Source organism: Anolis carolinensis, chromosome 1 (assembly GCF_035594765.1).
Source record: "Anolis carolinensis isolate JA03-04 chromosome 1, rAnoCar3.1.pri, whole genome shotgun sequence".
Classification (NCBI taxonomy): Eukaryota; Metazoa; Chordata; class Lepidosauria; order Squamata; family Dactyloidae; genus Anolis; species Anolis carolinensis.
The window spans coordinates 138,985,962-138,997,053 of NC_085841.1; the positions used below are offsets into that span (position 1 = coordinate 138,985,962).

Genomic DNA, 11,092 nt, shown 5'->3' on the forward strand with positions numbered 1-11,092 from the left:
TGTTGTGTTTTATTGTTCTATTTTAACTCTGTTGTACCTCACCTCAAGTCACAATGAAAGACAGATAATACATTATTATTTGACTGGACTTAATGTCAGGGGAAAACCTTTACCTTTACTTTTTTAATTATTATTATTATTATTATTATTATTATTATTATTATTATTAGCAGTAATCATATGGTTTTCAAGGTTAAAAGCTGGGCATGAAGCAAGTTGTTATTTCTGACTTATGGTAAACAGGGACAGAAGAAAAGTTGACAGGAAGAAACTCTATTCAAAATGTGGTGCTGGAGGAGAATTTTGTGGATGCTATGGGGAAATGGGTCCAACAGTTAATTAGAGCATGACTTTCTTAGAAATCAAGATAACTAAACTGAGGCTGTTGTTCTCGTTTTTTATTATTTGGAAAAACACTTCCCTTTCAAATTGCATATAGTACATATAAGTTAACAATATTTAGAACTTGTCTACATGGGCTGAGTAACTGCTCTTACTGTGAAGTCGCTCTAGGCTGTCTTTGTGGCAGCCAGGGACCTCCCATTCTGGTTGCTAGTGTAATTCCAGCTAAATATCTATCTATCTTCTAGCTTTGGATCACATAGTGAATAGTTAATATGCCTGTGGTGTTTGTTTTGCTGTCTGTGCCCCTGTTCAGAAGATTTCACCTCACTTTCTGTCCCTGTGATATAATTGGATTCTGAAAAATTTGGCTTGTTGTGGAAACAAGGATTGGCGAGAAAGCTTCAGTGGAGAACTTTTTCCCCATAATAACTCTTTCAGGAGTGAATTTTCCTTCCAAGGGGTAGATTTCTCTTACCTCCTCCTGTTGTCTCACCCCCTTTGTTAACTATGAGTCCAATGTTTGTAACTCGGGAACTGCCTGTACTATAATATCTTGCTGTCCAAGGCCCCTTCCACACAGCTGAATTTTCTGCTTTGAACAGGAACATATGGCAGTGTGGACTCAGATAACCCAGTTCAAAGCAGATATTGTGGGATTTTCTGCCTTGATATTTTGGGTTATATGGCTGTGTGGAAGGGCCCTGAGATGCTCATGTTTTAAGGTGCACCTACACTATAAGTGTTATGCAGTTTAAAAGCCACTTTAACCGCCATGGTTTCATGGTATGGAATTCTGAGACTTGTGGTTTTACAAGTTCTTCACAGTGCTGTGCCTCATCATGCTGAAACTCCCAGGACTCCATAGCCTCAAGGCTGGGTAGCTAAAGTGATGTGTCAACTTGCATTAAGTAGAATTTCGGACACACACTGGATTGCAAACAACGTGAGACTCCTGGTTCTCCTCAGAAGGCCTGCACTTGAAAACTCAGCCACTCCTGTTGCCAGGAGATGGCAATGTTGCCCTGTTTTCCATCCAGAAAAAAACAGCTTGGAGAGGAAACGTGAGCTCGTTCAACATAGATCCATACTGTAGAATGAATGCAGCGTGACCCCACTTTACCTGTCAAGGTTCGATGCTAAGGAAGTGTAAAGGTTGTAGTCTAGCCTTTTAGATTTCAATGTACAATGCTTTTATGAGACTAGGTTGCTGTGAGTTTTCTAGGCTTTATGGCCATGTTCCAGAAGCATCCTCTCCTGACGTTTCACCCACATCCTCTGAAATAACGAGGAATTGCAAAGAACGCACAACTCAATGCTTAATGTTTATTATGAATGTTTTTAATGAACAATTTATGTCTATGTGTATTTTGCCCATGATATTGAAACGTTAATTAATCGAACTGTGCATATTACGAGCATTGTGTAATCAGTGTTATAATAGAAATAGTTATAGTTCCAAAGCAACTTCATACTTCTAGGGCTGGGTGGCAGGGCCCTGAGTGTTTCCAGGCTCAGTGCGTTCTTAAGGGCCGGCTCTGCGCTCCTCTTCCTCTTCGGGCCGCCAGGGGGCGCGAGAGAACCGGAGAGAGAGCGGGCGGGGCTGAGGCGGCGGCTTCAGGAAGGAGGGGAAGGCAGGCCGCGGGACAAACCAGGTACAGCGCTGTCCGTGCGACAGAGAGGGTCTGGCTGGGGAGGGGGCGTCCCCGCAAGGGAGCCTGGAGGTGGCCACCCGACAGAGAGAGGCAGGCAGGAGCAGAGCCTCTCCGCCTCCCTGCCTGGCCTATGGGAGCTCGAGAGGCTGCCCCCACCCTTGGGGAAGGGGCTTTGATTGACAGGTCGGGGAGGCTCGAGAGGCGGCGGCCTCTTCTGGCCTCCATGCGACCAAAGCCCGCCCCCGGCTGCGTCTGCGTCTGCTTCTGCTCTCCCTTGGCTGGGTCTCTTGGCCTTTTCCTAACCAGAGAGGGCTCCTGTTCCTTTAAGGATTGCCACTTCAGCAGGAGCTGCTGCTTATATCTCCTTGGCACCTGTGGGAATCTCTCTTGGATCTTCCTTTCCCAGACTCTGGGCTTTTTGGACTTCAGCTCCCAGAAGCCCTGATAATTGGGGAAGGCAGCAGAGGCTTCTGGGAGTTGAAGTCCACCGCACCTGCAGGGCTAGAGTTTGGAAGCCGCGCTCCCATTTCTTTCCACTGATGTAGGAAGGAAGGAGCCAGAAGACTAGAGTTTAAAGCAGGCGCCGGCAAACCTGGTCCCTCGGGGTGTTTTGGACTTCAACTCCTACAATTTTTAACCGCTGGTAGAAATGTTAAGAATTGTGGAAGTGGAAGTCCAAAACACTTGGCAGGCTGTGTTGTCGAAGGCTTTCATGGCCGGGATCACAGGGTTGTTGTATGTCTTTCGGGCTGTGTGGCCATGTTCCAGAAGTATTCTCTCCTGACGTTTCGCCCACCTCTATGTGAGGAACCTCTGAGGATGCCTGCCATAGATGTGGGCGAAACGTCAGGAGAGAATACTTCTGGAACATGGCCACACAGCCCGAAAGACATACAACAAACTTGGTAGGCTGTTAGGAATTGTGGGAGTTGAAGTCCAAAACACCTGGAGGCAGGCATGTAGCCGAAATTCTCAGGGTGGTCCGCGAAAAGGCCTTACATTTATTATTTAAACTGTTATGTTTATTCATATCATGATCTGAGGACAATGCTCAATATATCCCATATATTGAGCATGGGTATTGAGATAAGGATACAAAAGGTTTGCTAGGGTAGATCACCTCTCACTCAGACTCAGCCCCTCCCCCCCGAATCAAAATCCTGGGCCTGCTTGGAGGGCCCAGGTTTGCCCATGCCTGCTTTAAAGAGTAGGCCAAGAGTATGCATCCCATCCGACACCCAGCAGAATATTAGGGCTTGTAGTTTTGTGAGCGTTTTAAAGGCCACTGCCCTAAACTACAAGCCCCAGGATTCTGCAGAATTTCTGATGGGGTGTATACTCTTTTGCCTACTCTTTCAGCTCCAGCGTGATAAGAAGAGTGTACTGCGGGAATCAGCTGGGGTTCGGTTCCAGGAGCTCCATCAGTCTCAGAATTGGAAGAGACCCCAAGGGCCACCCAGTCCAACTCCTTTCTGCCATACAGGAACAAGCAAAACACTCCCAACTGACGGCCATCCAGCCTCTGCTTAAATGCCTCCAGATAAGGAGACTCCACCACACTCCAAGACAGTATATTCCACTGTCAAGGAGCACTTCCAACCAGGAGCTTCTTCCTAATGTGTTGATAGAATCTCTTTTTCCTGTAGTTTTAACCCATTGCTCTGTTTCTAACAAATATGAAGGATCCACTGTAGTAAGTATGAAGAGATAATTCCAGATGTGGATCTGCCACATAAATATAGTTAGTGCAAACTATTGGCTTCTAGTTCATTGTGGCTTCAGAACTGCTAGATAAGCCAGAAGCTTGATGAGGCCCCAGCTCTCTTTGGCAGAGAAGGCTAAAGACCTTGTAAAACTACAATTCCCATAATTCCATAGCATTGAACCACAGCAGTTCAAGTGGTGTCAAACTGCATTCACTGTAGTGTAGGCACACCCTCTGGTATAGTTTGCCTTTTTCAGGCAGATATGTTCCAGTAGTGGATAGACTGATAAAAATGCTAGTATTGTATTTGTAGTATTGTAAACGTGTTTTTGACTTTGTATTCAGGCTCCATTTTTGTTTTGTTTTTAATTACAGTGTTTACTTTCATTGAAGAGCAGTGACAAGGATGTTTCCAACCTTTTCTCTGCTGCTGACTTCAAGCTTTTCCAGTATTTCTGCTTTGTTTCTTCTAGATTTTTCATCATGAGTGTGGACTGGGTAGGCTTTGGTTATGCTGCGATTGTGGCACTTGGAGGCGCCGTAGGATATATTCGTAAAGGTAAACATTGAAATGGACGTATGTGCAAAGGTCTTTTAAAATATATCACTTTTCAACAGATTACAGCAGATTGCCAAGAGTAGAGATTTTTAAACGTACAATAACGAGTTGTTGCTTCTCAATACACGCAGGCTGAACAACAGAGCTGTTAATCTCAATAATTTCTTGTCATTTGCAGGATAATTATTCATACTTTTGAAAGGAACTGCCTACTGAAAAAAATATGTGGCAACAGTAAATTTTTTCTGAATGTCACGCTAGTGATTCTTGTAGACCTTTATATGAATTTGTTGTGCAGTGTTAAGTATTTTATTCATTTATTTATTAACTGTATTTGTATCCTGCCTTTCTCAATCCCAAGGGGGACTCAGAGCGGCTTCTCAGTAGCCTCTATAGAAGATGCTTTAGCCATACTTCATACTTTAAACAGAAGCTGAATGGCTATCTGTCTGGGCTGCTTTGATTGTGTTTTTCCTGCATGGCAGGAGTTTGGTCTAGATGGCCCATGTGGTCTCTTCCACCTCTATGACCCTATGATCCATAAAAAAGAAAAACAGCCCGTTTAGCGAGCCTTGCAAATGCTGATTTGTTATCAGTAAATGTTTGATTTTTAGACCTATTTTTATATCTATATACCTGCGGTCTTGTATCTCCAAAGCCATTTGGAAGCATGACCCTTTTTGGAGATCAACTGGCATTCACACTATTTGGAATAATCATAACTTTTTTAGAAAGGCATGACCTTCCTGAGAAGAGTTAAAAACTTGCTTGACTCAATCCTCTCCTCCTAGTGGTAAATATCCACTAGTATTCATGCAAGGCAATTTATGCTTCTCAGTTGTTAGACTGATATCTTTGGTTATCTCTTTGAACTGTTAGGAACAAAGATATGCCAATGCATAAAATTTATAGCAGATCTTCAGAAGTGTTATTTCAGTTGCCCAAAAGAACTACTCTCCCATAAAATATATTGCTTTCAAGTCTTGCTCTCAAGAGACCAAAAGTAAGTAGTCTTCGTTAAAAGTTAACGTAGTTGATTTACTTACAAGCTTCATGTATTCATACAGGTACATTTCTGAATGGTTGAGAATTTAAAGAGTCTGTTCTTTAAGCATTCTGTTTCAGTCTCTTCTCTGTTGCATACAGACTAACACTCTCTTCAGTCTAATACATTACTGAACAGTGACTCAATATAAACAGACTACTCACTGCAGCATACTGTACTATACTCAACTGACTTCTGATGCAAACAATACTCTTACACTAAAATGGAGTCTCAGTCTGAATAGTCTCAAGCTATTTGTAGGGTCACATGGTCTGTAGTCCCTCCCACAACTCAAACAACATAGAGTTAAGGGAAAACTGCATACCAATATATACATACAACATAGTAAGCAATCTCAATTATATACATGACAAATAACTAGCATAAGAGGCTTGTAAAAGGTTGCTATTTCCGAAATTGTACACATTACTCAGCCTGAAACTGTTTGCAAGTGTAAAAGTTTAAGGAGCTCTGACCTAGTCTAACCCCTTACCCTGCAGGAGCACAAAGCTATAGCATTATCCTTTGTTTACAGGCCTCTTAAGTAGGAGAGTCCACCCCCATGCTCCTTGAGCCAGTCTATTATATTGTCAAATAATTATTACCATTAGAAATTTCTTTCTAATATTTAGGTGGAATCTTTTCTTTTTATATAATTTGAACGCCTTAGTTTCTGTCATAGTCTCAAGAGCAGCAGCTTCATTTTTTGAGTGACATCCCTTCAAATATTTAAATGCCACTTCTCCATCTTGTCTTCTCTTGTCTTTCATTGTCATAGCTTAAAAATACTTTAAAAGAACAATGGGTATTTTTTCTAGATTTTTTTTACTGTTTGTTTTTGAGCTGGTACATATTTGATCTTTATTACAGGCAGCAAAATCTCACTAATTGCTGGCGTCATCTTTGGCTTGATGGCTGCTTATGGGGCATACTGGGTAACCCATGATCCCAAGGATGTGAAGATGTCATTGTGTAAGTATGCCTTTTGAAAAGAAAAGCAAAGATTGAAATGTTCTCTTACAAACGTTTACTGAGATCTTGGAAGGCTACAAATAAAATAATCTAGTGTAGTATCCTTGAAATGTAGCTGGAAAAAGAAAGTTTGTATCATAATGAATACGAAATGCTTGTTTTACAGTTACAGCTTTTCTTCTGACGGTTATAATGGGAGTGAGATTTAAAAGGACCAAGAAATTAATGCCAGCTGGAATCGTAGCAACTCTAAGGTAAAAGATGTTGTTTTGGACTGCAAACTTTTTCACTCTTGTACCAGAATAAGCTCTATTGAATATAATAGCATTTTTTTTTTAAGAAGCATTGCATGTGTTAGCCAGACTACTAACCGGAGCAATGACAGAGGGCGGGCAACCTCCCTGTTTAAGGAACTCCATTGGCTGCCGTTCATTTTCCGATCCCAATTCAAGGTGCAGGATATCACCTACAGAGCCCTGAACAGTTTGGGACCCGCCTACCTTTGTGATCACATTTCCCCCTACAAACCTGCATGATCTTTTCGATATTCGGGGGAGGCCCTCCTCTTGCTCCCGCCTCCATCACAAGCGCGGCTTGAGTGGACGAGGGAGAGGTCCTTCTCTGTTGCGACCCCTCTGTTGCGATCTTGCTCCCAAGGGAGATTAGGCAAGCACCCACCCTCTTAGCTTTTAGGAAAGTTGAAAAACTTGGCTTTTCCTATGTGCTTTTGAAGAATGAATAACTAATCCCCTTGTCAGGTCCCGTCTCAGTGTCAATCTGTTTTTCTGATGCACTTTATTTTGTCCCTCAGTTGAGAATAACCTTATTGTTTATCCCACCCTGAGTTTCTTACTAAATGCAGCACTTTATCTATCTACCTCACCCACGGGTTTTATCATTTTCATTCCTCGTACTTTGGCCCAGTTCACCCTCATTAAATTTTTGTACTGTTTTTATGCTATGTTTTATTATGCTATTGTTACTATTTTATTGCTTTACTATGTTACTGTGTAAGTATTTTTATTTGTTGTTACTTGGGCCCATGTTAGCCAACCCCAGTCCCTTTCTGGGAGATGGAGGCAGGGTACAAAAATAAAGTAGTAGTAGTAGTAGTAGTAGTAGTAGTAGTTATTAATATTGAAGCCTTTCATGGCTGGAATCACTAGGTTGCTATGGGTTTTCCAGGCTGCATGGCCATGCTCCAGAAGCATTCTTTCCTGACATTTCACCTACATCTATGCAGTTGTGGACAAGTCTACATAGGGACCACCAAACGCAGCATAACCCACACACGAATCAAGGAACATGAAAGGCACTGCAGACTAATTCAACCAGAAAAGTCAGCCGTAGCAGAACACTTGATGAACCAACCTGGTCACAGCATATTATTTGAGAACACAGAAATGCTGGACCACTCTAACAACCACTATGTCAGACTACACAGAGAAGCCATTGAAATCCACAAGCATGTGGACAATTTCAACAGAAAGGAGGAAACCATGAAAATGAACAAAATCTGGCTATCAGTATTTAAAAAACTCTAAAATCAGGACAGTAAATAAAGAACAAAACTCTGAAAACAGGGGAATTCCAGATGAGAAACAATCAGGGCCAGCTAAAACCTCCCAACAAAAGATTCCTCCAGGCAGGAAGCAGCCAGGCTTTGAAGATGCAAGGTCATTAAATGCTAATCAAGGTGGCCAGTTGCAACATTCACACTTGTCTCAAACAGACAAGAGTTCTTTCTCCCTCTCTGGACTTTCCACAGATATATAAACCCCACTTGCCTAATTTCCAACAGACCTCACAACCTCTGAGGATGCCTGCCATCAATGTGGGTGAAACATCAGGAGAGAATGCTTCTGAAACATGGCCATACAGCCCAGAAAACTCACAACAACCCATTGCACAGGATTGTGCTACATATGTGTTTAAAATATTGGCAGAGATCTCTTGATTTTCAGGCACAATATTTCAAAGTTTTTAGCAGAGAGTAGAAAATAGCATTTCTTTGATATGAAGAATCAAAATATTTAAAACAGGAGTGGGCATAATGTAGTCATCCTAATGCCCTTGACTGGGAATTGCAGTATACATCTGAAATCGCATATGATTTAAACTAAAGAAATACAGTAGAGTTCCGCTTGTCCAACATAAACGGGTGGTCCAAATGTCGGATAACTGAAACTGTTGGATAATAGGGAGGCCCTATTATCCCTCCCGGCAAGCCGGGTGCTTTCCAGGAGGGAAGAGCCTCATCCCTTCCGGTAAGCACTCGGCACTTTGGAGAAGTCCACTGCATGTTGCTAGGCAGCAACATGTAACGGGCTTCTCCAAAGAGCCGGGTGCTTGCCAGGAGGGAAGAGCCTCATCCCTCCTGGTAAGCAACCGGTTTAGAGAAGCCCATTACATGTTGCTGCCTAGCAACACGCAGCAGGTATCTCCAAAGTGCTGGGTGCTTGCCGGGTGGGAAAGTCTGTGCCAGCCACGTCTCGTCCTCCAGCAAGCACCCTGGGTCATGCAGCCGGCATGTCAGATAATGCGATACGTCGGATAACCGGAAGTCAGATAACCTGAACTCTACTGTATATACAGGCCTGCATAGGTTGTGAAGTCACCAATTTCTTTTTAAAATAATGCAGAGATTATTTGCAGCTATGCCTATGGAAATCTGTCTTAAATGGTAATGTATCTGTAAAGCTGATTCATCTTTCCTTTCTTTTTTTTAAAATGTAGCCTTCTGATGGTTTTGAGACTTGTCCTTCTACTGGTATGAATGACCAAAGCAGCAAGAAACAGCATTTATATCATTCCATGTGAACAAGATAAAGTTTCTTTATAATGTCTCTATGAATCAAGGACTTTAAAAAAATGTGTCCAAAGGCAGTGTTACGTTGTGGATTTGAGGCTATATTCTTCACATTACATTTTGTTTTAGCTATATTTTCCTGGTCATCTGTGTTCTCGTCAAGAGAGGTAACTAGTTAGTCCTTTTAATTCTTTAAAGGCAAAGGAGCTTTCAATTCTGTCTTTTTCTCAGAAGAACAATTGGGAGTCTTAGGACCTTTGAAACTTAGGTTAACTCTATGTAAGAGGCACATACTTAAGTTTGGATATAGCCCCAAATAACAATTTGGGGGGAACATAATATGAAGCAATGTAATGTGGAACATGTAGCCCACTTACTGATAATGTATTAAGATTTGCTTCAATAGCATTCAAATGAATTTTATTTTGGAAACACAGTGAAGTTTGCTTTTGCGCTGAAATCTCAAATTTTAAAAACTGCCAAAAACCTAAAATAAATAATTTTAATACTTTGAATGTGTGCTTGTGTAGTTATTAACTTTAAAATGTTTAATTATTTTAAAATAATTCAGTATTAAAATGCTTGGGAAAAGATATGTATGACTAAAGGTAGCTGAAATGTTACAACTACCTTATGTGTGCCTATGTCCCTGTATCCTTCCATCATTGTGCAGTAAAACTCCTGTGTCTTTGGGAGATACATTCTTAACTGAACCACCGAATGAACAGAATGCCATTGAATCACCTCACTTCCAGTCCTAGCATGCCATTAAGTTGCATGGAGGACCTAGAGACTCCAAGAAAAACCAGTTTCCTCCAGATGTGAGTAAAAGAAACTGGATATTGGTTCCACAATTCTGGGCGTATTTACCGTAGTAAGCTTTCATGGAAATGCATCTTTTGTTCATGATCCATTGTAGAGCTGTGCCATCTATCCAACAACTTGATTAACATGCAAAACATTTATTATTCTCATGGCAAGCTTTTAATAACTACACTGATAGCCCACATCACAAGGACTTGCTATCAAAAGCCAAGTTGCAATTTTCTTGGTGACCTCTGTTATTGTGGCAAGAAATTACAACAGTGTAACTACTTTCGAGACATAGCAAACGAAGGTATCTAAGAATTCCTTGCCAAAGTATTGGCTGGGCCAGCTCTGCGTTGTGATGCAAACAAGTCACTGACTGGCCACCGGGGTGCGCCATGAAAGGTCCCTCCTGTGAAACCTAAGTGCAAGTGTGTTGGTAAAATCCTGTTATCCAGAGATGCAAAATGCTAAAGAACACAAACAGTAATGAATGAGAAGTTTATTTAGTTGTCAAAGCAAGTATCAATGGTAACAATTCAAGCTAGTTCATGCTAACAAATGCAGTGGTTGGAAATAATGATTACATAGGCATAGTGTTATCAATGATAGATTTTCTTCAGAAAAAAACCCTTAAACCCTACTAAGATAACACATCAATGCATTTGAGATATATCCTTAAGGTTTCTGGTGTGGAGAGACCGTGAGTGATATAGTCTCTTTAGTCTCTTTATGGAGAGAAAAAGAGGGGTATAAAAGACTGTGGAATGACCTGCTGGAATAATTTCAGCAGCTAAATGAACTGTCAGAAATCAAGACACAGTTGAAGACCTATCTCTTCTGCAAGTCTACCTAGTCAGTTTCAAATTGTATTAGTTAAACTATAAATTTGAACAATACATTTTGATATTTTAATGTTAATAGTAGCTCTTTAATATATGCATTTAATGGTGGTGTATTTTTTCTCTGTGTTTTAAATATGTTGTGCCCTGCTTTGAGTAATGAAGAGAGGCAGGTAACAAATAAAATTTATTATTCTGATTCTTAGTATTTCTGCTCTCATGAATGTCTGAGGAAGTATTTTTTCCAATAGTAAGTGGTTACTTGATTTCAAAAGCATTTGAGATTGTTCAGAGAAGAATTATGTAAGCATATTCATACATGAATGTAATCTTTCTGTTTACATGGGCCCGATCAT

At 41.1% G+C, this 11,092-nt stretch overlaps 1 protein-coding gene across 3 annotated transcripts; it reads left to right on the forward strand.

Moving 5' to 3' along the window:
- Positions 1-1,843: 1,843 nt before the first annotated feature.
- On the forward strand, positions 1,844-9,598 carry tmem14a (transmembrane protein 14A). Of its 3 annotated transcripts, none has more exons than XM_008117990.2 (5): positions 1,844-1,997; positions 4,176-4,261; positions 6,177-6,278; positions 6,445-6,532; positions 9,015-9,598. In XM_008117990.2, exons 2-5 carry the CDS (start codon positions 4,186-4,188, stop codon positions 9,052-9,054), a joined length of 306 nt encoding a protein of 101 aa, XP_008116197.1. In that variant the 5' UTR covers positions 1,844-1,997; positions 4,176-4,185; the 3' UTR covers positions 9,055-9,598. The 3 variants fall into 3 exon arrangements, with proteins under 3 accessions (XP_008116197.1, XP_003215488.1, XP_062839102.1); XM_003215440.4 differs by having other exon boundaries at positions 1,913-1,997; positions 4,078-4,261; XM_062983032.1 differs by lacking the exon at positions 1,844-1,997 and adding an exon at positions 3,334-3,690.
- Positions 9,599-11,092: the final 1,494 nt, after the last annotated feature.